The sequence below is a fragment of the Bos taurus genome, chromosome 29 (genome assembly GCF_002263795.3).
Source record: "Bos taurus isolate L1 Dominette 01449 registration number 42190680 breed Hereford chromosome 29, ARS-UCD2.0, whole genome shotgun sequence".
Taxonomy (NCBI): domain Eukaryota; kingdom Metazoa; phylum Chordata; class Mammalia; order Artiodactyla; family Bovidae; genus Bos; species Bos taurus.
Window position 1 is genome coordinate 22,032,170 of NC_037356.1, and position 22,723 is coordinate 22,054,892.

Genomic DNA, 22,723 nt, shown 5'->3' on the forward strand with positions numbered 1-22,723 from the left:
AACAGCCATAATTCTAGTAATCATGCTGAATTTTGTAAATCACAGTAGTAACCAAGTTTCTTTGTCAACTGCATTGTAATCAGCTCTTCAATCATGTCTAGTCACTGTTTTACTCTGATGCTCTTGCAATAAGCACTTCATATTCAAAAGGATTCATAGAAAGGATTTTTTGACAAGTACAGTTTTCTGATAACTTTTACACCATAGCAATTAACTGGGTAAAAAAAATTAAATAATTTAAAAGAACCACTTGGTGACTTCATAAAGCTGTTAACAGAAAATTAACATCAAGAGCCCAGTATGCTGGCATCAAGTTTCCAATGATATGTCCATTTGGCTGTGATATTTGTTACCTTAATTCATTAAAGTTGATGCTCAAGTGATTCTTATACCTATTAAATTTGAAAAGTATTCACTCTAAATATCTCTGAATATTTCAAACATTACTGCTACTCTTGGATGGAAAAATGCATCCAACGCACCAGAAAATAATGGACATCTCAACTAATGCTGCATTCACGCGGCTCAATTCTAAAACATAGTGATAAATTTCATGTTCTGCCCTCTTAACTGGAGTAGTACTGAGAGGCACTTACAGAAATGCGTGCTGACATCAACTTGAAATCTTGGCTTTAATTTCTTGGAAGTCAGAGTCCCTTCTCACAAAAGAGATAACATAAACTATCCCGAGTCATGTCACTCATTTATACAGGGTCAGCCAACTGGGAGCTACAAAGAGTTTTGCAGGCTATAGCCAAACTTTTCCATCCCTCTTCCGCGTGCTGCCTTCAGCAGGTGTTTCCTGAGTCCAAGGCCTGGTCCTAGCGGAGCCTCTGGAGGTAAGGGTGGGGAGTTGCCTCAGAGGGGCGGGGTTTAGCTGCAGGGGCGGGGTCGAGGCGGGGCCAGAGTTGAGCCGGCAACAGTGGGGCGGAGCCGAGCCCATGAGGAATGGTGGGGCGTGGGCGGAGCCGCGGGGACGGGGCGTGAATGTGGGCGGAGTCGAAGGGCTGGGAGTGTGAGTGGGCGGTGTCGCGGGGCGGGGTGGGGCGTTGCGGGAGAGGGGCGGGGCAGAGAGGAGCGGCGGGGCGGAGCAACCCGGTCACCAAGCCGCCCCGCGGGGGCGGAGTGAGCGCCGCAGACCTGGGACCCGCGTTTGATCGCGCAGTTCTCACGGCCTGGTTTAGGCGGACCGCGGAGCAGATCCCCGGCCGCGATCCCCATGGGGCTGTGTTTTCCGTGTCCCACCGAGGCCTCGCCTCCCTCGCCGGACCTGGTGAGTAAGGCTGCCTGCCCGCTTCCCCGCGTCAGCCCGCCGGCGCCGCGCGCACCTGTTCCCGGAGGGGCGCGCCGGGAGGCCCGAGCTGCGGCCACGGGACGGGCCGTTGGACGCGGCGGCGCGGGCCGGAGAGCCGCCGGTGGGGACCCAGCTGGCAGAGACGGGTGGCTGCGCCCCGAGGGACCTCGACGTCCTGCCTGCGGGATTTGGGGGCTGTCTCCGCGTCCGTCTCTCTCCCTCTGAAGGCGGCTCCGGTGTCTCTTTACCTTTCGCCGCCGGCAAAATCGGGAATTCGTAGGACGCAGGCGCACGCGGACGGTGCGCTGTGGGGACCACTCCTGGAGATGCGGTAGATGAAGTTAATATGTGAAAAGACATCCCTCTTTCTCCGTGAACTGAGGAGTTTCATCTTGTAGGAGATGTGCATTTTTATGTGTCTGTACCAGCTGTTTAAAGAAGGTGCTCAATAAAGTCTTGTATATTTCTGCGTTTTATTAGATATTGTGTTAGTGACTTTCTCTTTAGTATTTATCTACGTTCTATTTTAAAAAGCATTTTATGTAGTACAGAATATACAATTTGTAAGGTTGCCACGTTTAGCGAATAAAAATACAAGGCATCCTGAGATTTGAATTTTCAGTTTAACGAGAAATGCATCTTAAAAATATGTCGATTTGTCCCCATGCAATATTGGGGACATACTTGTACTAGAAAGTAGTCGTTATTTATCTGGGTAATTGCAGATGTATCTAGGTGGTTTGTGGTATAGTACATTTATACTTTTTGTAGCTTTCTGTTTTTAACAGCCTTTTTACCTTAATAATCCTTACAGGAAATTGCTAACAGAAAACCTAAATTTTAGGTTTATTAATATTTAGCTAAGAATTCTTTGAAGGAAATGAATTGTTTAGGGAAGTACAGTAACTCTTCGGCTATTTGATCTTAAGTGCAAAAAACGGCCTGGAAGTTGATACGAGAAAATTCACCTTGTCTTCCTTGCTACTGCTGCTTTTAAATGTTCTTAATTTTCTTTATCTGGCTGTTGATAAAAAACCAATGTGCCAGCAGTTGGTAAGCCCTCCCCGCCACCCCCAGAGATAACCACATGGCAGAATACTTAAATGTCACTTTATCTTTGAGGCTTTTCTTCACCACTCTAAATAAAATAGATCCTCCACTCTACCATCAACCCATCCTTCCATTTTGACCATACTCTTTGTATTTCCCAGAAGCACTTCCTTCAGTCTAATAAATGTATATTTATTTGATTATATATGACTGTCCTCATTGGAATGTAAATTCTATGTGGGTGGAAATATTTCTTTGTATTATTTCAGTGCTGTATTCTCAGCACCGGGAATAGTTCCTAGGTACGATTGTTGCTCAATAAGTATCCAAAGAATGAATAAGTGAATGAATGAGTGTTTTGTGGAAAATGAAATTATTAACACAGCTCCCAAGAGAATGCTGTTTACTGTCTTATATATTTAAATAACTTATAACTTGTGATTAATCTAGGTAGAAAAATAATATTCATGGTGTCTCAACATGAAACAGTACATCTCAAATATCCTTCAGTCCTTCTTGTCCTACACAATGAGATTCATTCTCTTCATTCATGAACTTTTTCTGAAAATACCAGGCTGCCTCAAACTCCTTTTCAATTGGCAGTATCAACCGTGTATTTCCTTGCTTGTATTGTTCAATGTCATTTGTTTTATTATTGCCCTGACTAGTTTGTTAGTGCTTAAAAAAAAAAAAAAGTGCAAATAGATTATTTCACAGGCCAATCTGTGTATGTATGTATGAGATATAAAATGTGTATATATAGATATATGTCTCACCTTGTGCTTACTTAAAGGTACACTGATTGGGAAAATGAAATTCACAAAGTTGAGTATTTTATAAATGTTATAAGTAATGGCATTCCTAGTGGGACAGTTGAGGCCAGTACTATTTTTATAAACTATTACATTACTGGTAAGATAAAGTATAAAATATCAAGGATCATGTTTGGTTTTGTTTAAAACCATATTTTTTACACATTTTTTCTAGGAAGAAAAAAGAGCAAAGCTTGCAGAGGCTGCGGAGAGAAGACAGAAGGAGGTAACAGTAAAATAAAATTCGACCTTAGATGGTTAAATTTGTGCTTTGTTCTCTGTAAATGTCTATTACTGGTAGGATTCTCTAATGAAAATGATATCTGATATCTTACAAATTTAAAGATAAACATTTTTCAGAATGATTTCTGTGTTTCAGTAAATTCAGTTAATGCATTTATGTCATTTGTATGTGTGCTCAGTCATGTCTACTTCTCTGTGACCCCATGGACTGTAGCCAGCGAATCTCCTCTGTCCATGAGATTGTCTCCACAAGAATCCTAGAGTGGGTCGCCATGGCCTCCTCCAGGGATTTGTTATTTAATGTATGACAATTACCATACACGTGTCTTCCGTTATGTGAGATGCCCCTTTAATAACATTGTTCCTTGAGGTGAAATGACCGTGCCTTGTAAAGCACTGACAGTTGTGAAGTAATTTTAGGGGCGAAATATGTATGGTTGCAAAATACTCAATGAAGAAATTGTAGTATGTTTTATGTAAAGCTGTTTTAGAAATAGTCTAATTCTTTGTTGCCAAAAAAAGAGACCAACCCCTCCCCTGCCCCCACATCGAAAGAAAAACCTGAAAGGCAAAAAGCAAAAGACACCTTCCGGACACAGAAAACTAAATTTTGTTGTTTTTCTACAATTTTGTTGTTTATCAACGATTTTTCTGAAGGCTGCATCTCGGGGTATTCTGAATGTTCAGTCTGTGGAAGAAAAGAGAAAGAAAAAGGAAAAAATAGAAAAAGAAATGGCTACATCTGGACCCCCACCAGAAGGTGGACTTAGAGTAAGTATTAAAATTTATTGAAGATTTGATTTACCTGGAATTTTTGAAAACTCAAGTAGCAATCCATTCAATAATTTCCTCCAGAAAATGATTATCAAAGAAATGTGAATTTAAAAGCATGAACAATATAGATTGGAAGAAGTGTCAGTTTATTTGAACATTTCAACATTGGAATAGATTTGTTTTCTTTTTCCCAAAATGAAAACAGACTTTTCTTGTTTATCTTAACCCTATATCTTAATACTTCATATGTACATGTGTGTGTGTATATGTGTGCTCAGTCATGTCCAACTCTTTGCAACCCCACAGACTATAGCCCACCAGGCTTCTCTGTCAATGGAATATTCCAGGCAAGAACACTGGAGTGGGTTGCCATTTCCTCCTCTAGGGGATCTTCCCAACCCAGGGACTGAACTTGTGTCTCCTGCATTGGCGGGTGGGTTCTTTGCCACCTGGAAAGCCTACTCACATAATTAATGACAATCTTAACTGTGTAGAAAACTTAAGCAATATGGAAGGGTACAAAGAAGAAAGTAAAAATCACCCAAATTCAGTATCATTTTGACATCATTTCTAATCTCATTTTATATGTCAATTTTATAAAATTGGATTGTACTATAACCTGCTTCAAACTCTTAGTTTTTTCACTAAATGTAACACAAATTTCTGAATGACTTGAAGTCACATATAATGTTACAAAAAAGGATATTTTTTTCTATAGTCAGAAGGTACTTCTTTCGCAACCCACTCCAGTGTTTGCCTGGAGAATCCCAGGGACAGGGGAGCCTGGTGGGCTCCCTAGGTTGAGAAGATCCCCAGAAGAAGGGAAAGGCTGCCCACTCCAGTATGGAGCGACTTGCACTTTCAACCTAACAAATTTTACATCAGCTTTTGAACTCTTAAGAGAGAAAGGAGCTTCTGTAATTAAAGCTGAAGTTTCCATGCAGTGAAGCCTATAGATTACAAATAAGTTAGGTCTTAGATTTCTTCTGGTCCCTTCAGAAGTGCGCAAAATGAGAGACATTATCAGTATTAAATTCAGTACCTTTTTTTCTTTGACCACCTGCATTGCTCATAGCATACAGTGAAGTTCAAAACTTTTGGCGGCTCAGAGCTTCCCTGGTGGCTCAGCTGTTAAAGAATCAGCCTGCAATGCAGGAGACCTGGGTTCGATCCCTGGGTTGGGAAGATCCCCTGGAGAAGGGAAAGGCTACCCACTCCACTATTCTGTCCTGGAGAATTCCATGGGTGGTATAGGCTGTGGGATCTCAGAGAGTTGAACACCACTGAGCAACTTACACTTTCAGGGATAACAGAAGGGAAAATATGAGATAGACAATAACTTTAATCCTCAAACCTTTTGGCCTGGGGCCATTTAGGGGCCGCTCTCAGATCCCTGGGTTGGGAAGATCCCCTGGAGAAGGAAATGGCAACCCACTCCAGTATTCTTGCCTGGAAAATCCCATGGACAGAGGAGCCTGGTAGGCTACAGTCCCCGGGGTTACAAAGAGTCGGACACGACTGAGCTACTTCTATCCTATTCTCAGGCCTTGAGTGTCCTGTGGTATAGGCTGATTCTTCCTAACCTGACTCCATAGTATGAGGAAAACAGGACCCTCTCTGTCTTCACACGCTCCACATATTCATCTGCTGACTGACTAACTGCCTCTTACAAGGACAGTTGGCATTGGTAATGCTTACTGTGTTCTGGAAAGGCAGCCTTATTTTATGAAGTCAGTGTGACGATGGCATCAGGACACAAACTAGCATCAGTTCAGGATATACCAGCAGAGGCGTTCTGGCAGATGCCACTGGCTCATGGGGGACTTTCACAAAAGGCTGGACCTTGGTTCTGACCTTGTACCAATCATGATCTCTGAGATGGCGCTTGGCCCTCAGGACTTTAAACTCCGCAAGGAGTCTGATGTCAAACCAGATTGAGAATCACTGCTCTAGTGTTTGTAATACTAGTCCTAAGGGCTATTTTGTTGAAAATAGAGTGCCATGGTAAAAAAACGTTTAAAAATACTGAATGAAGTAAAAGTGAAGAGTTGCTCAGTCATGTCTGACTCTTTGCGATTCTTTGGACTATAGTTCATGGACTTTACAGCCTTTCGCTTCTCCAGGGGATCCTCCCAACCCAGGGATTGAACCCAGGTCTCCTACATTGCAGGCAGATTCTTTACCAGCTGAGCCACAAGGGAAGCCCCAAAACACTGAATATTATGTTATATATTGAATACCTTCCTTGGAGATTAAAAAAAGCACAATATTTAAATCCGTAAGAAGTCCTAAAATAAAGGGAAGTAAATTTACTTGAATTCATCTTTAATTTTTAACTTTATTTAAATAAACATTTTTTAAAAGTATGTTACATCCAATAATGTTTCTTAATATACTTGGAACAGTAGAGACTGGTAAATACGTCTGGTATTATCTCAATGGCTTTTTCAGAACTATTGCAAAATTTAATAAACTGGATTAAGCAGAATACCACGTGTAATAGTTTCTCAAGTTGAGAGAGTCAAAGACTTTGTGTGTATTAGTCGCTCAGTTGTGTCCAACTCTTTGCAAAACCGCATGGACTCCTCTGCCCATAGGATTCTCAAGGCAAGAATACTGGAGTACAGGTTGCCATATCCTTCTCCAGGCAAAGACTCTGCCAGACCATTATTTAATAATTTCTACCACTTGTTCACTCCCCTGCCTCAAACAAGAATTCCAGTTCCTTTATTTTTACTTTGTAGTTTCATTGTTTTTATTTTGTCTTGTGATGTTTTGTTTGACTGATTATCAGGTATTTGGGACCTAGCTGCTGCCCCTCATTAACCTGTCCAGATATTTTCTTTCTTTCTCTGTGTACACCCTCTTATATTTGATTTCAGACTTTTGACTATAATATAAAATTTTACTAGTCACTGGCCCTCACAAAGATCATTTTACATTTGTATAGCCCAGATTCCTCTTTTACCTGTTTGTTCACTTTTTAAACAAAGTTTACTTTCCTCTATATTTTTATCTTTTCTAGTGGACAGTTTCATAAAGCACAGCATGAATGGAAGAGTCTACTGCCAGTAACTAATCTCTACAATCAAGTGGACATCCTCAATTTAATTTCTTCTCTTTGAATAAATGAAGATTCAGACTTTGTAATTTTAGTGCTCTCAAGTGCAGTGCTTTTTCAAAATTGAATACTGAAAATGCTTTTGATTGCGAGAGTTAGAAAATGGCCAGACCTTTCATTAAATTCTTATTTTCCCTACCTTTGCTCTTCTGTAGATGGTGGGTGATTTGCCACTTTTTAGTAGTTCAAACATGGACCTAAATAGTGAATATATATTTGTATATTGCATGGAAAAATTCTGCATATGTCTCAGATATTTAAAGTTGCACTTGCATTTTCCCTCCTTTATGAAATGATCTAACTCTTTATAATTTGCTGCTTAACCTTATATCTCATTATTTCATTATATGTGAAGACTTTAGCTTAAACTTGTGGACTTAGTGCCTTTTAAACTGATCATCAGGGAAAATCTTGAAAAATCATTTGAAGGGCTTATATGAAGGAACACTGTAAATTTTTATAACTTACTAAGAAATTAATATTTATTTCTAGAGAACATAAAATATCTCCTAATTTCTATTTCTGTAGCTTATAAAATTAACATACTCTCTTTATAATAAAGTGTTTTTTTTTGCTTGCTGAATTTAAAATTATATATTAGTGATGCCATCAGAGGGCAGCGATGTACAATATACAGTATTGGATTCAACTCTATAAAGATCTTTGCAGTAATTGAATGAGTTTAAGAATGGATGGGTTATACTTAGTGCGAATATGTTTGTCCAAATTTTATAGGTGTTTTTATTTTTTATTTATTAAAGAATGCTTATAAGATTTTTACAGATGTGAAATTGCCAAGGCCAGTATGAATGTATGAAAAAAGTATGTAAGTATTGTATTTAAAAAGGTCTACTTTAAACATAAAAATATTGCAGGGTAATTCTGTGTGATGCATTGCCATAAACTTTTTTAGATTTTTGTTCACTGGTAATATTTATTATAGCAATTTTGGTTTTTTGAGTTTCTTGATATATAATAAGCTAAAACAGAAGAATTACTGTATGTTTTAATTTGGTTGCTCTTTTGGATGACAAGGCCACGGTCTGAGCCCTAAATTACAATTTTCAGGTATTAAATGAAATAAGGATTGTAAATTAAAGAGACCAACTCACCTAACCTACAGAAAGGAAACTGAACTACTGTCTCGCTCATCCCTCCCACAAATCTTGTGTTATATTGCAGTATATGATGTATTTTAATTTTAAAGACTTCGAACTATAATATAGATCTCTTGACTCCTCAATTGGAAAAAATCACTTTCTTTGATTATGGAATGAAATATTCTGTGACTATCCAGGCAAGATATGTAGTTATAGACAGGTTCAATATTCTTTATCCTTTAGAGAATTGGTGGTATGTTTGTTCAGAAAGAATAGTGAAGTCATTGGATTGTATTTTAGAAATAAAATTCTTGTATGAACATGATTAATTTTTTTCAAGGCAGAAAGGAGAAAAGAACATTAATAGATGAATGGGTATGGAACCAGAGTATACCATTCCTAGAATGTGTGCATCCTTCCTTCTGTTTTAATATAGAAAAGACAGTTTGATCAGTGTTATAGCTTATAATTTGGGTTAGTGTAGACAAAAGGCTTACATCTTGGGGATAATGCCCTATTTCTAATAGCAGTTTATATCCAAATACCATGCTTATTTACTATTGAACCAAGAATGCTGTGCTGGTGAATTGCCTTCTAGTAACAGTGGATATGCCCTTCCAGTCAACCATGGCCTGCCTCCTTGGGTGTAATCGACTGTCCCCAAAACCACATGGGTTGCATGCCTTTTAAGGGGTGATACTCAGATGTTAGGAATAGTGTTAGGAAGGAGAAGGAAAAAGGGAGACTGGATGCCTGATAGGAAACCAGTAAGTGACTACTTAAAAAAAATGTACACACGCACACACATTCTCAAGGAATCTTCCTCAAAGTTATAAATCAGTTTCTGATGAAACCTTAGCTTAGAGCCAATTTCCCATAATTGATAATTTAAATAGGAAAGCATTATAATTCTCGATATGTCACCTAAACTCCCCACCCAAATTACTAAAATAAAACTAAACAGTAAAATGCTTATATGTATTGACTATCACATTAAGTGCTTAAACCACTGCTTGTTGATTCTAATCATCAAACTGTTACTATGGCTGATAACAAAAAGTTGTGTATTACCACACAGCCCCTGTGTTGACATGCTGCATGTTTTTTAAAACATCTGTATGTGATTTTTTTGTTTCACTGATTGTATTTGGAATGTAATTTTCCCACACATGGATTTGTTATGAATGCCGTATTGGCTTACAGGGTACAAATATACATTTTCCTATACAAAAAACTGGCTTTGGCCGTTTCTGTTGAACAAATTTTTTTATTTTTACTACATCTTAAATCATTTATGGGTTGGCAAGTTTCTTTTCCTATACTCTAAAAAAGAAATGCTATTATTTGTCTCCTGTTTTTTAGAGAAATACTATAATAAACTTCATAGTGAGTCTGTGTATATACATATATGAAGTGTAATCCCGACTTTGCACAGAGTGAAGCAACACCCCTGCGGCTAAGATGTGGCACGGGTGAGATTTTTATTCATCATTTTCTAATGCTACGGTCAGGCCATTTTTGCAAGCTATGGATCTATTATCCCACCTAAGCCAGGACAAACAGACTTTCAATTACAGAGGAAGTGATGCTTGGCAACAATATGGGCCCAGTATGTTTGTAATGTGAATTCCAATATTTGTTTAGTATTTCCAATAGTATTCTGCTAGCAATATGCAGTCTTGTGGCATTAGGATAAGGAGAAAAAAGAGTTCCTGTTATATGAATAACTTTAGCTTTTATGGAGGATTATGACCAAAAGCAATTTAATAACACCTTAAATGATATCTTATTTCTACATGGAAAGTAGTTATAGAATCTTCATAGAGTTCTATGAGAATAAAATATACTTACTATTTATAAAAGAGAGAAAAATGAGAAAAAAAAAGTTAAAAAAAAAAAGCTTTCCTAGTCATTTATTCTTGAACTTCACTCTGGCATGCAGAGTTTAATGGTTTCTCAGATTATTATTTTGTGATTTTGTTTTTTATTTTGCGTTAAGTAAAGATAGAAGATATATATGTCTGACACATATGTATAAACTTAGCAGCAGCATTTTTAATAATGAAATATAGTATTTTCTAAAAAAAAAAGAGTAAATGTTCTAGCTATCATCTTTGGTACTTCAAAAGAATTGGCCATAAGCTATGAATTTTCCTTTTCTGCTCCAACAATTCAAGTTATTTTCACTGATAAGAATTGTGCTGTGCCCTTAGAAGAAAAGGTAACTCTTGTTGGTTTTAGATTTAAATAATGTCTGCATAAACAGATCAGTAAGAGGTAAGTAAACATGCATGCCTATCCAAGTTGATATTTAAGGTGATTCCTTGGACATCTCCAAGCAAGCATCTCAAATTCCCATGATAAGTGTATTTGCTTTAAGTTGATTGAGTTGTGGTACAGTTTTCTCTGATTTTTTTCAAAAGCCATTGACACAATCAATTTGCATTTATAGCAGACTTTGAAACTAATGCGTTTAGTAGGGTAGCAAAATGCAAATCATTCTATGCTGTGCTGTGCTAAGTTGCTTCAGTTGTGTCTGACTTTGCAACCTCATGGACTGTAGCTCAGTAGGCTTCTCTGTCCATGGGGATTCTCCAAGCAGGAATACTGGAGTGGGTTGCCATGTCCTCCTCCAGGGGATCTTCCAAACCCAGGGATCGAACCCAGGTCTCCTGCATTGCAGGCAGATTCTTTACTGTCTGAGCCACCAGGAAAGCCCAAGAACACTGGAGTGGGTAGCCTATTTCTTCTCCAGGGGATTTTCCAGACCGGCGGACAAACCCGCATGTCCTACATTGCAGGCAGATTCTTTACCAGCTAAGCTACCAGGAAAGTCCAAATCATTATACAGAAAAAGTCAATTCTGTCTTTATAATACAAGTAATGAATAATCTTGAGGCTTCCCAGGTGGCGCTAGTGGTGAAGAGCTCGCTGCAATACAGGAAACATAATGAGACCATGTTTGATCCTGGGTAGGGAAGATTCCCCTGGAGGAGGGGCTGACAACCCACTCCAGTATTCTTGCCTAGAGAATCCCATGGACAGAGGAGCCTGGCAGGTCCATAGGGTCACAGTCAGACAGGAATGGAGCAACTTAGTACACAAGAACAATGAACAATCTGAATCTTCAAACACTGTAAATCATACAATATCATCACATAGGATAAAAATACTTAGGAAAAATGAAAAGATCTGAATTAGAAAACTACAAACACTTTTGAGATTTTTTAAAAAAATATATGAATGGTGAGAGCATTGCATGTTCATGGATTGAATGACAGTTCTGTCAAGATGGTATTCTAAAATTGATCAATAAATGAAACACCCCAGCAAGCTCTTTCAGAGAAATTAATGAATCAATCTAAAACTCATGGAAAATGCAAGATTTAGGATAGTCAAGACAATTTGATAAAAGGATCTAGTGATTTTCACTAAGAAGTCAGTGAGTAAGAGCCATCTACACTTAGTCATTTCCTTCTGAATATAGTCTTATTTCTCCAGATTCTTTTTCAGTGCCATTCAGCTAGCAACTAGACCCCAATGTCAGTTGGGACTGTGTTCTTAGTTCCACTTAAAAAGACCATTGTAGATGTGTAGACAGAATAATGCCACTTCCCCAGAAGATGGGACCCATCCTAATTCCTGGAATCTGGGACTGTTACATAACACAGCGAAAGGTATTTTGTAGCTGTGATTCAGTTAACGACATTAAATGGGGAGATTATATTGGACTATTCAGGTGGACCCAATCTAACCATGTCTGTGTGCTCAGTTGTGTCCAGGTCTCTGTGACCCCATGGACTGTAGCCCACCAGGTTCCTGTGTCTATGGCGTTCTTCAGGCAAGAAGACTGTTCCCTTCTCCAGGGGGTCTTCCCGATCCAGGGATCAAACCCAGGTCTCCTGCATTGCAAGCAGATTCTTTACAGTCTGTTTTAAAAAGTTTGTGTCTGCTTTGATTAAATCATTCATGTGACAGATACTTCTTCCCTGGCTTTCTGAAGCAAGAAAGGGGTGGATTCTGTTGTTGCTGAAAAAAATGAAGAAATGACAAATTAACTCTGCTTATTCAGGGCAGCACTCAAAGGACTGTTTATAAAATCTAGACTTTGTGCTAAGAGAACAAACACGACCACCACTCAGCTGCCCAAAGTGAAAAAGTACTAGGTAACCGTAATTAAACACTTCCTGTAATTCCCAGGGGAAGTTGCTATTTGCAGATGATCTTTATTTCAGAATGAAGCATTGATAATAGAGACGGGAAATGTTTCAACATTTATCTTTTTAATTCTTGAATCAGTGAGGACAATATCTTGCTGTTTATGAGTACAAAACAGCCCTGTCCTAGGTATACAAGGGTATACATAAGTCTGTAACATCATTAGCTACAGTAAAATTACTAGACAGCACAGCAAAGTAGGGTTAACTAAAGATACATTTTAATAAGAAAATGCTTTGAAATAACATGAAGTCAATGGACATTTGACTGTACAGTTTATTCTGTCAAAATATAAATGTATGTCAGCTTATGTGTGTGAATTACACAGTCAGTTTCAACACAGCCACGTGCCTAGGATTGTGTGAAACAACTCATAAGCCATTCTCTAAGGGGTGTTGTGAAAACTTCCAAAAGCACCCCGGATATTTGGTCAGAGCTAAGGGATAAACTTTAAGGCAATCTTGCAAGTGAATGTAAACTTTTCTAAAGTGGCCTTTCCAGTAAAGGATTACTGTCGTGAATACTCTGTACTTTATAGTGCTGTTGGATATTTTTAGTAGCACGTCATCACACTAATTGTCACTTTTTAAAAATCAGCTTTAAAATCCTGCAATTATAATTTTTAAAAAAATGTCTGGGGTGCTTTTATTCTGTAGACTTTGGGCAGGCACTTTCTGTTGATTTTCCTGTAAATCCTATTTTCTTCTAATAATTTTTATCTTTAGCTAGAATTGTATTGCTAAGATTGTGTTCTAAATACTGTGTTCATATATTGAGAAATAATAATTAGCCTACAATTTGTCTAATTTAAATCTAATTTGAAAATTTCTTTTTAGAGGTCATTTTCTACAGAAGCATTCAAAATAAATAGTGCTACTCTTTGAGCATGTTTCAGCATGATGACATTTTTCTGTCTTTTTCCAAAGTAATTTGTAGAGCATGTGAACTAAACTGACTACTGGAGATGTAGATACAGGCCATTATGAGAGTCCCCTCGTAGTGACCACCTGGTTTCACTTAATTTCCTTCTTAGCCTTATAACTGGCAGAGACCACCAGGTAATTGTCTGGATTCATGTCCTTAAGGGTTGGAGATTTGCTCTGGACGGGGGATGTCTTGCCATCCACACGGGATATCTGCAGCATCCGGCAGGGGTCGTGTTTCAACAAATACCCTGCGAACGTTTCCCATCCTCCTCCCACGCGGACCATAACATGCTTGTTGTGCAGCATCTGGGGAATGAAAAGAGAGCGAATGAGTGAAATTCTGAGAATTCCTGCAGTATCTCAAATCAGCTTCCAGCTCTAGCGTGGTTACTGTTTTCTGTTTTGTTTTTCAAGCCCCCATTGTTCTTCCACTTCTTGTCTGAGTCAGCATAGAGTTTATGAGAGAAGCTTTGTTTTTTCCAGGCAAGTGGATCATGCATGGTTCGCATCCCTGGGTTGCAGCTTTGCCCTGCTGTGGCCATCAGTAGGTACAATCCCCTGTTGGTTCAGTGAGTCTAGAGGCTCCTCGCTGACACCTCAGGCTGCATCATAGCCTCCTCATTGTCCCATTTCCTGCTTGCTGCCTCAGATAAGAGCTCCTTTCTCCCCACTTGGTTATTTCCCCCTGAACCAGGACTTTCAAGACCATGGAAATGCCTGCTGTAAAATATATAGAATATAGAATTGGAATAAAGAATACAGATATATACGTGTGTGTGTTAGTTACTCAGTCATGACCGACTCTTTGCGACCCCATGGACTGTAGCTAGCCAGGCTGTGCTCTCCATGGGATTCTCCAGGCAAGAATTCTGGAATGAATTGCCATTACCTTCTCCAAGATCTATGCATATATGTATATATGTAAATATATGTGTGTATATTTACAGATCTATATGGGTTCCCGGGTGGCTCAGTGCCTCAATTTACCTGCCAGTGGAGGGGATGTAGGAGGCATGGGTTCGATCCCTGGGTCAGGAAGATTCCCTGGAGGAGGAAATGGCTACCCACTCCAGTATTCTTGTCCGGAAAATTCCATAGACAGAGGAGCCTTGCGGGCTACCGTCCATAGGGTCACAAAGAATCAGACACAACTGAGTGACTGAGCACACACGTATGCACAAATATATATATAAATGCAGTACTTGGATGCAATCTCAAAAACAACAGAATGATCTCTGTTCATTTCCAAGGTAAACCATTCAATATCACAGTAATCCAAGTCTATGCCCCAACCAGTAACGCTGAAGAAGCTGAAGTTGAACGGTTCTATGAAGACCTACAAGACCTTTTAAAACTAACACCCAAAAAAGATCTCCTTTTCATTATAGGGGACTGGAATGCAAAAGTAGGAAGTCAAGAAACACCTGGAGTAACAGGCAAATTTGGCCTTGGAATACAAAATGAAGCAGGTCAAAGACTAATAGAGTTTTGCCAAGAAAATGCACTGGTCATAACAAACACCCTCTTCCAACAACACAAGAGAAAACTCTACACGTGGACATCACCGGATGGTCAACAGCGAAATCAGATTGTTTATATTCTTTGGAGCCAAAGATGGAGAAGCTCTATACAGTCAGCAAAAACAAGACCAGGAGCTGACTGTGGCTCAGACCATGAACTCCTTATTGCCAAATTCAGACTGAAATTGAAGAAAGTAGGGAAAACCACTAGACCATTCAGGTATGACCTAAATCAAATCCCTTATGATTATACAGTAGAAGTGAGAAATAGATTTAAGGGCCTAGATCTGATAGATAGAGTGCCTGATGAACTATGGACGGAGGTTAGTGACATTGTACAGGAGATAGAGATCAAGACCATTCCCATAGAAAAGAAATGCAAAAAAGCAAAATGGCTGTCTGGGGAGACCTTACAAATAGCTGTGAAAAGAAGAGAAGTGAAAAGCAAAGGAGAAAAGGAAAGATACAAACATCTGAATGCAGAGTTCCAAAGAATAACAAGAAGAGATAAGAAAGCCTTCTTCAGTGATCAATGCAAAGAAATAGAGGAAAACAACAGAATGGGAAAAACTAGAGATCTCTTCAAGAAAATTAGAGATACCAAAGGAACATTTCATGCAAAGATGAGCTCGATAAAGGACAGAAATGGTATGGACCTAACAAAAGCAGAAGATATTAAGAAGAGATGGCAAGAATACACAGAAGAACTGTACAAAAAAGATCTTCACGACTAGATAATCACGATGGTGTGATCACTGACCTAGAGCCAGACATCCTGGAATGTGAAGTCAAGTGGGCCTTAGAAAGCATCACTATGAACAAAGCTAGTGGAGGTGATGGAATTCCAGTTGAGCTCTTTCAAATCCTGAAAGATGATGCTGTGAAAGTGCTGCATTCAATATGCCAGCAAATTTGGAAAACTCAGCAGTGGCCACAGGACTGGAAAACGTCAGTTTTCATTCCAATCTCAAAGAAAGGCAATGCCAAAGAATGCTCAAACTACCGCACAACTGCACTCCTCTCACACGCTAGTAAAGTAATGCTCAAAATTCTCCAAGCCAGGCTTCAGCAATATGTGAACCGTGAACTTCCTGATGTTCAAGCTGGTTTTAGAAAAGGCAGAGGAACCAGAGATCAAATTTCCAACATCCGCTGGATCATAGAAAAAGCAAGAGAGTTCCAGAAAAACATCTATTTCTGCTTTATTGACTATGCCAAAGCCTTTGACTGTGTGGATAACAATAAACTGTGGAAAATTCTGAAAGAGATGGGAATACCAGACCACCTGATCTGCCTCTTCAGAAATTTGTATGCAGGTCAGGAAGCAACAGTTAGAACTGGACATGGAACAACAGACTGGTTCCAAATAGGAAAAGGAGTACGTCAAGGCTGTATATTGTCACCCTGTTTATTTAACTTATATGGAGAGTACATCATGAGAAACGCTGGACTGGAAGAAACACAAACTGGAATCAAGACAGCCAGGAGAAATATCAATAACCTCAGATATGCATATGACACCATCCTTATGGCACAAAGTGAAGAGGAACTCAAAAGCCTCTTGATGAAAGTGAAAGTGGAGAGTGAAAAAGTTGGCTTAAAGCTCAACATTCAGAAAACGAAGATCATGGCATCCGGTCCCATCACTTCATGGGAAATAGATGAGGAAACAGTGGAAACAGTGCCAGATTTTATTTTTCTGGGATCCAAAATCACTGCAGATGGTGACTGCAGCCATGAAATTAAAAGACGCTTACTCCTTGGAAGGAAAGTTATGACCAACCTAGATAGCATATTCAAAAGCAGAGACATTACTTTGCCAACAAAGTTTCGTCTAGTCAAGGCTATGGTTTTTCCTGTGGTCATGTATGGATGTGAGAGTTGGACTGTGAAGAAGGCTGAGCACTGAAGAATTGATGCTTTTGAAGTGTGGTGTTGGAGAAGACTCTTGAGAGTCCCTTGGACTGCAAGGAGATCCAACCAGTCCATTCTGAAGGAGATCAGCCCTGGGATTTCTTTGGAAGGAATGATGTTAAAGCTGAAACTCCAGTACTTTGGCCACCTCACGCAAAGAGTTGACTCATTGGAAAAGACTCTGATGCTGGGAGGGATTGGGGGCAGGAGGAGAAGGGGACGACAGAGGATGAGATGGCTGGATGGCATCACTGACTCGATGGACGTGAGTCTCAGTGAACTCTGGGAGTTGGTGATGGACAGGGAGGCCTGGCGTGCTGTGATTCCTGGGGTTGCAGAGTCGGACATGACTGAGCGACTGATATTATCTGATGACTTCTTTGGTGGCTCAGATTGTAAGGAGTCTGCCTGCATTGCTGGAGACCTGGGTTCAAGCCCTGGGTTGGGAAGATCCCCTGAAGAAGGAAATGGCAACCCACTCCAGTATTCTTGCCTGGAAAATCCCATGGACAGAGGAGCCTGGCAGGCTACAGTCCTTGGGATAGACAAGAGTCAGACACGACTGTGTGACTTGACTTCACTTCATATATATATATATATACACACACACATATATCATAAATATATACGTGTACATTTCATAGTGATTCAATTATACATATATATGTACATACCTGTATTCTTTTTTCCAATTCTATCCCATTATAGTTTATTTTAAGATATTGAACATAGTTCTCTATGCTATATAGTCAATCCTTGTTATCTGCTTTTGGAATATAATGTTAATGATCCCACAAATACTCAATGGAAAATGGAATTGAAGATGCACTCAGAAAAACTGAAACCTTCCCCAGTCACCCACTGTTGAGGCTTTTGAGGAAAGATTTTATGGAGTGACCAAATAGTTATGTTTGTCTTTTTCTCATTCTTCCTAGTTAGCATAGAATACCTCCTCAAAACAAAAACAAACAAAAACCTTACTTTCAGCTGCATGAACCATTTAGAGCTCCAGATTAACAAGACTACAGATTGAAAAGGTGAAACATGTGGTTATTTAACATATCTGAGTTGTGGAGGATTGGCCCAGTGAGCCAAAGATTTGATCTTAGTAAGAATAAGAGGGCGTACCACTCGTTCACCAAAGACCCTGCTGACTGGTCTCCTGCCCAAAATATTACAACAATGGCAATATAATCTTGGGAAGGGGTATAGGTTTGGGAGGGCATTTGGAGAGCAGTTTTCCAGTCAGGCTTCCCTGGTGGCTCAGACAGTAAAGAATCCTCCTGCAATGCGGGAGACCTGGGTTTGATCCTGGGTTGGGAAGATCCCCTGGAGGAGGGAAAGGCCTCCCACACCACTATTCTTGTCTGGGCAATTCCATGGACCTGGCAGGCTACCGTCCATGGGGTCCCAAAGAGTCGGACACGCCTGCGTGACTTCACTTCGCTTGCTGTGCCTCCCCAGGTCCCACCAGTGACACCACGTTCCTGTTGTGTAGGATGAAGATAGTGAGACCCGGATCTTTGACTATGATTTCCTGACTCCCAGTCTAGTGCTCTTCCCACAAGGGTTCCTCCTTATAAAATCCATCAGGGCATTTGTAATTTTACTGGCCTATTGTCATTTCACAAGTTCCTGGCTTTGTCTCTACTTCCTGATTTTAAAACTTGGAGTTCCTGAGAGAAAAACAGAAAAGGCCAGTTTCAAAATAACACTTTGACCCGAGGTGTTCCAACATAGCTGCTTTTGCTTATTGTTGAAGTCCTGGCACCTATCCTTGCAAACTACCTCTACACATCATTGGCATGATGCCCCTGGCAGAATGCCCAAGTTCACTTGACTATCAGCAGTCTGTTTCACCAGAAAGAAATAAGCAGTCAGAAGGATTTTTAAACTATCAGTGAATTCTGGAAAATAGAGACAGAAATGCTTTTCAGCCTAGAGTATAAGATTTGGTACAAAGTGCTTGCAGATTCTTTCATGCATCCATAGGACCATAGAAAGTGGATCCAACTTGAGACAGAGTCATTCTGAATATGAATAACACAGGAATTAAATTTCTGCCCACCTCATCTTTCATACTCTTCCTATAGCTAATCAACAACTTACGTTTTGCTAAAGAAAGCCAGTGGTCAAACTGGGCAAGTTTTAAGCATGGGATGAAAATAACAGAGCTATAGATGGTTATAGCCTGATTATAGAGATTTGAATCCCATGCCTTTCTTTATAACATGGTCAGTCTCAAGAAAATAAAAAAAAAAAAAAGAAATGAATGCCCACCTGGTGTCCATAAACAAATTCATTATTGTTTAACCTAAAAGCAAACAGTGATGACGTATGATATATTTCCCATGTTTGGACTCTCACAGGTGTGAGCTCAGAGCACTGTCAATACTGTAATCATAGAGTACTACTTTTCATGCATCCTTCCATATTACTTGCCTTGTCTAACATAAGGTATCAGTATCAGTATTACTGCACTTTACAGTTAGTAAAACTGAAGCTCTGAGAAGAACTGATACTCTTATGCAAGATCACAAACAAATCAGTGGCAACACTGGAACAAGAACCCTTTTATCTGTTATACCATATCCACTATCCACTTTCTGTGTAAAGCTTCTAGATTTGGATATTCAATCTACTTCAGATCAGATCAGATCAGATCAGTCGCTCACTTGTGTCCGACTCTTTGCAACCCCATGAATCGCAGCACGCCAGGCCTCCCTGTCCATCACCAACTCCCGGAGTTCACTCAGACTCACGTCCATCGAGTCAGTGATGCCATCCAGCCATCTCATCCTCTGTCGTCCCCTTCTCCTCTCGCCCCCAATCCCTCCCAGCACCAGAGTTTTTTCCAATGAGTCAACTCTTCACATGAGGTGCCCAAAATACTGGAGTTTCAGCTTTAGCATCATTCCTTCCAAAGAAATCCCAGGGCTGATCTCCTTCAGAATGGACTGGTTGGATCTCCTTGCAGTCCAAGGGACTCTCAAGACTCTTCTCCAACACCACACTTCAAAAGCATCAATTCTTCAGTGCTCAGCCTTCTTCACAGTCCAACTCTCACATCCATACATGACCACAGGAAAAAACATAGCCTTGACTAGACAAACCTTTGTTGGCAAAGTAATGTCTCTGCTTTTGAATATGCTATCTATGTTGGTCATAACTTTCCTTCCAAGGAGTAAGCGTCTTTTAATTTCATGGCTGCAGTCACCATCTGCAGTGATTTTGGAGCCCAGAAAAATAAGTCTGACACTGTTTCCACTGTTTCCACATCTATTTCCCATGAAGTGATGGGACCGGATGCCATGATCTTCGTTTTCTGAATGTTGAGCTTTAAGCCAACTTTTTCACTCTCCACTTTCACTTTCATCAAGAGGCTTTTGAGTTCCTCTTCACTTTCTGCCATAAGGGTGGTGTCATCTGCATATCTGAGGTGATTGATATTTCTCCCGGCAATCTTGATTCCAGCTTGTGTTTCTTCCAGTCCAGCGTTTCTCATGATGTAATCTGCATATAAGTTAAATAAAGAGGGTAACAATATACAGCCTTGACGTACTCCTTTTCCTATTTGGAATCAGTCCGTTGTTCCATGTCCAGTTCTAACTGTTGCTTCCTGACCTCCATATAGGTTTCTCAAGAGGCAGGTCAGGTGGACTGGTATTCCCATCTCTTTCAGAATTTCTCACAGTTTATTGTGATCCACACAGTCAAAGGCTTTGGCAGAGTCAATAAAGCAGAAATAGATGTTTTTCTGGAACTCTCTTGCTTTTTCCATGATCCAGCAGATGTTGGCAATTTGATCTCTGGTTCCTCTGCCTTTTCTAAAACCAGCTTGAAAATCAGGAAGTTCACATATTGCTGAAGCCTAGCTTGGAGAATTTTGAGCATTACTTTACTAGCGTATGAGATGAGTGCAATTGTGCGGTAGTTTGAGCATTCTTTGGCATTGCCTTTCTTTGGGATTGGAATGAAAACTGACCTTTTCCAGTCCTGTGGCCACTGCTGAGTTTTCCAAATTTGCTGGCATATTGAGTGCAGCACTTTCACAGCATCATCTTTTAGGATTTGGAATAGCTCAACTGGAATTCTATCACCTCCACTAGCTTTGTTCGTAGTGATGCTTTCTAAGGCCCACTTGACTTCACATTCCAGGATGTCTGGCTCTAGGTCAGTGATCACACCATCGTGATTATCTCTATACATGGGCATCACCAGATGGTCAACACCGAAATCAGATTGATTATATTCTTTGCAGCCAAAGATGGAGAAGCTCTATACAGTCAGCAAAAACAAGACCAGGAGCTGACTGTGGCTCAGACCATGAACTCCTTATTGCCAAATTCAGACTTAAATTGAAGAAAGTAGGGAAAACCACTAGACCATTCAGGTATGACCTAAATCAAATCCCTTATGATTATACAGTGGAAGTGAGAAATAGATTTAAGGACCTAGATCTGATAGATAGAGTGCCTGATGAACTATGGAATGAGGTTCATGACATTGTACAGGAGACAGGGATCAAGACCATCCCCATGGAAAAGAAATGCAAAAAAGAAAATGGCTGTCTGGGGAGACCTTACAAATAGCTGTGAAAAGAAGAGAAGTGAAAAGCAATGGAGAAAAGTAAAGATATAAACATCTGAATGCAGAGTTCCAAAGAATAGCAAGAAGAGGTAAGAAAGCCTTCTTCAGCGATTGATGCAAAGAAATAAGAGGAAAACAACAGAATGGGAAAGACTAGGGATCTCTTCATGAAAATCAGAGATACCAAGGGAACATTTCATGCAAAGATGGGCTCGATAAGGTACAGAAATGGTATGGACCTAAGAGAAGCAGAAGATATTAAGAACAGATGGCAAGAATACACAGAAGAACTGTACAAAAAAGATCTTCACGACCAGATAATCACGATGGTGTGATCAATCTACTTAGTGACTTCCAAGTCACTAATTTAGCTCAAGCAACGAATTATCAATGCCAGAAATAGTTTTAAATCACTTAAGTGGATTAAATGCTCATGTAATATGATTTATAGTTTTACTCTAATAAACTGTAAATAAATATTGCATTTAATTTCAGAAAATTAACCTTTCGTAGTCCTAATATGTGTCAAGTACAGGTAATAGGATAAAATATATTTATAGATATGTATATGTTGGCATAAGATGAACTGGGTTTTGATTCTCTGTTCAATGTACATATTACAGTTCCTTTATTTCTGATGCTTCATAATGTTGAACAATTTTGCATTCCCCATTCCAAAAGATAACTCCTTTTGATTAACAGTGCCAAAGCATGTGTGGATTGAATATGCGGTCTAGTTGTCTGTTACTGCATTTCTCTTGAGTAAAGAAAAACAGAGCTGCTACAAATATCCTGCCACACTGCATGTTGCAGAGCAGCTGTTTTTGCACATTAGGCCTATTGTAACATAGCTGTTTTCTACCATCAGCCTCATTCCTCACTGTGCCCTTGATTCTAACAAAGGTAAGATGATTCATTATCAACTTAGCAATATCTCTCAATGCTGAAGGGAAAAAGAACAAAACAACAAAAATCTTGTCTCCACATTTTCCCAAAGGCCTTAATAAAGTTTTATAAGCAGAGCTGGGTTATCATAAAACATTTTAGTTTTTGATGTTTTTGAGTGACATACATCCCTTGCCCAGGGAAAACAATCAGTAGGCCTCAAAGTTATGTTTTTGTTTTTTAAATAATTTCTTCCAGTAATGAGAAAAAGATCAC

At 39.6% G+C, this 22,723-nt stretch overlaps 2 protein-coding genes across 7 annotated transcripts in view; one reads left to right on the forward strand and one right to left on the reverse strand.

The window, feature by feature from the left end:
• Nucleotides 1-1,134: 1,134 nt before the first annotated feature.
• SVIP (small VCP interacting protein) lies at nt 1,135-7,437 on the forward strand. The gene is made up of 4 exons (XM_002699074.6): nt 1,135-1,273; nt 3,332-3,382; nt 4,057-4,170; nt 7,199-7,437. The coding sequence occupies exons 1-4, from the start codon at nt 1,220-1,222 to the stop codon at nt 7,211-7,213; spliced, it is 234 nt and encodes a 77-aa protein (XP_002699120.1). The 5' UTR covers nt 1,135-1,219; the 3' UTR covers nt 7,214-7,437.
• Nucleotides 7,438-12,656: 5,219 nt separating this feature from the next.
• GAS2 (growth arrest specific 2) overlaps nt 12,657-22,723 on the reverse strand; it is a 179,955-nt gene continuing 169,888 nt past the window's right edge. For 5 of the 6 annotated variants that reach the window (XM_024987320.2, XM_059883029.1, XM_005226733.5 and 2 more), the window contains one exon: nt 12,657-13,844. In XM_024987320.2, the coding sequence (XP_024843088.1) occupies nt 13,626-13,844 (219 nt within the window). In that variant the 3' untranslated portion in view covers nt 12,657-13,625. 6 annotated transcript variants of the gene reach the window in all.

Coding starts and splice junctions, on each gene's coding strand:
- SVIP (XM_002699074.6), top strand. CDS start 1,220: ATGGGGCTGTGTTTTCCGTGTCCCACCGAGGCCTCGCCTCCCTCGCCG. Junction 1,274..3,331: donor CGCCTCCCTCGCCGGACCTG/GTGAGTAAGGCT, acceptor CATTTTTTCTAG/GAAGAAAAAAGAGCAAAGCT. Junction 3,383..4,056: donor CGGAGAGAAGACAGAAGGAG/GTAACAGTAAAA, acceptor ATTTTTCTGAAG/GCTGCATCTCGGGGTATTCT.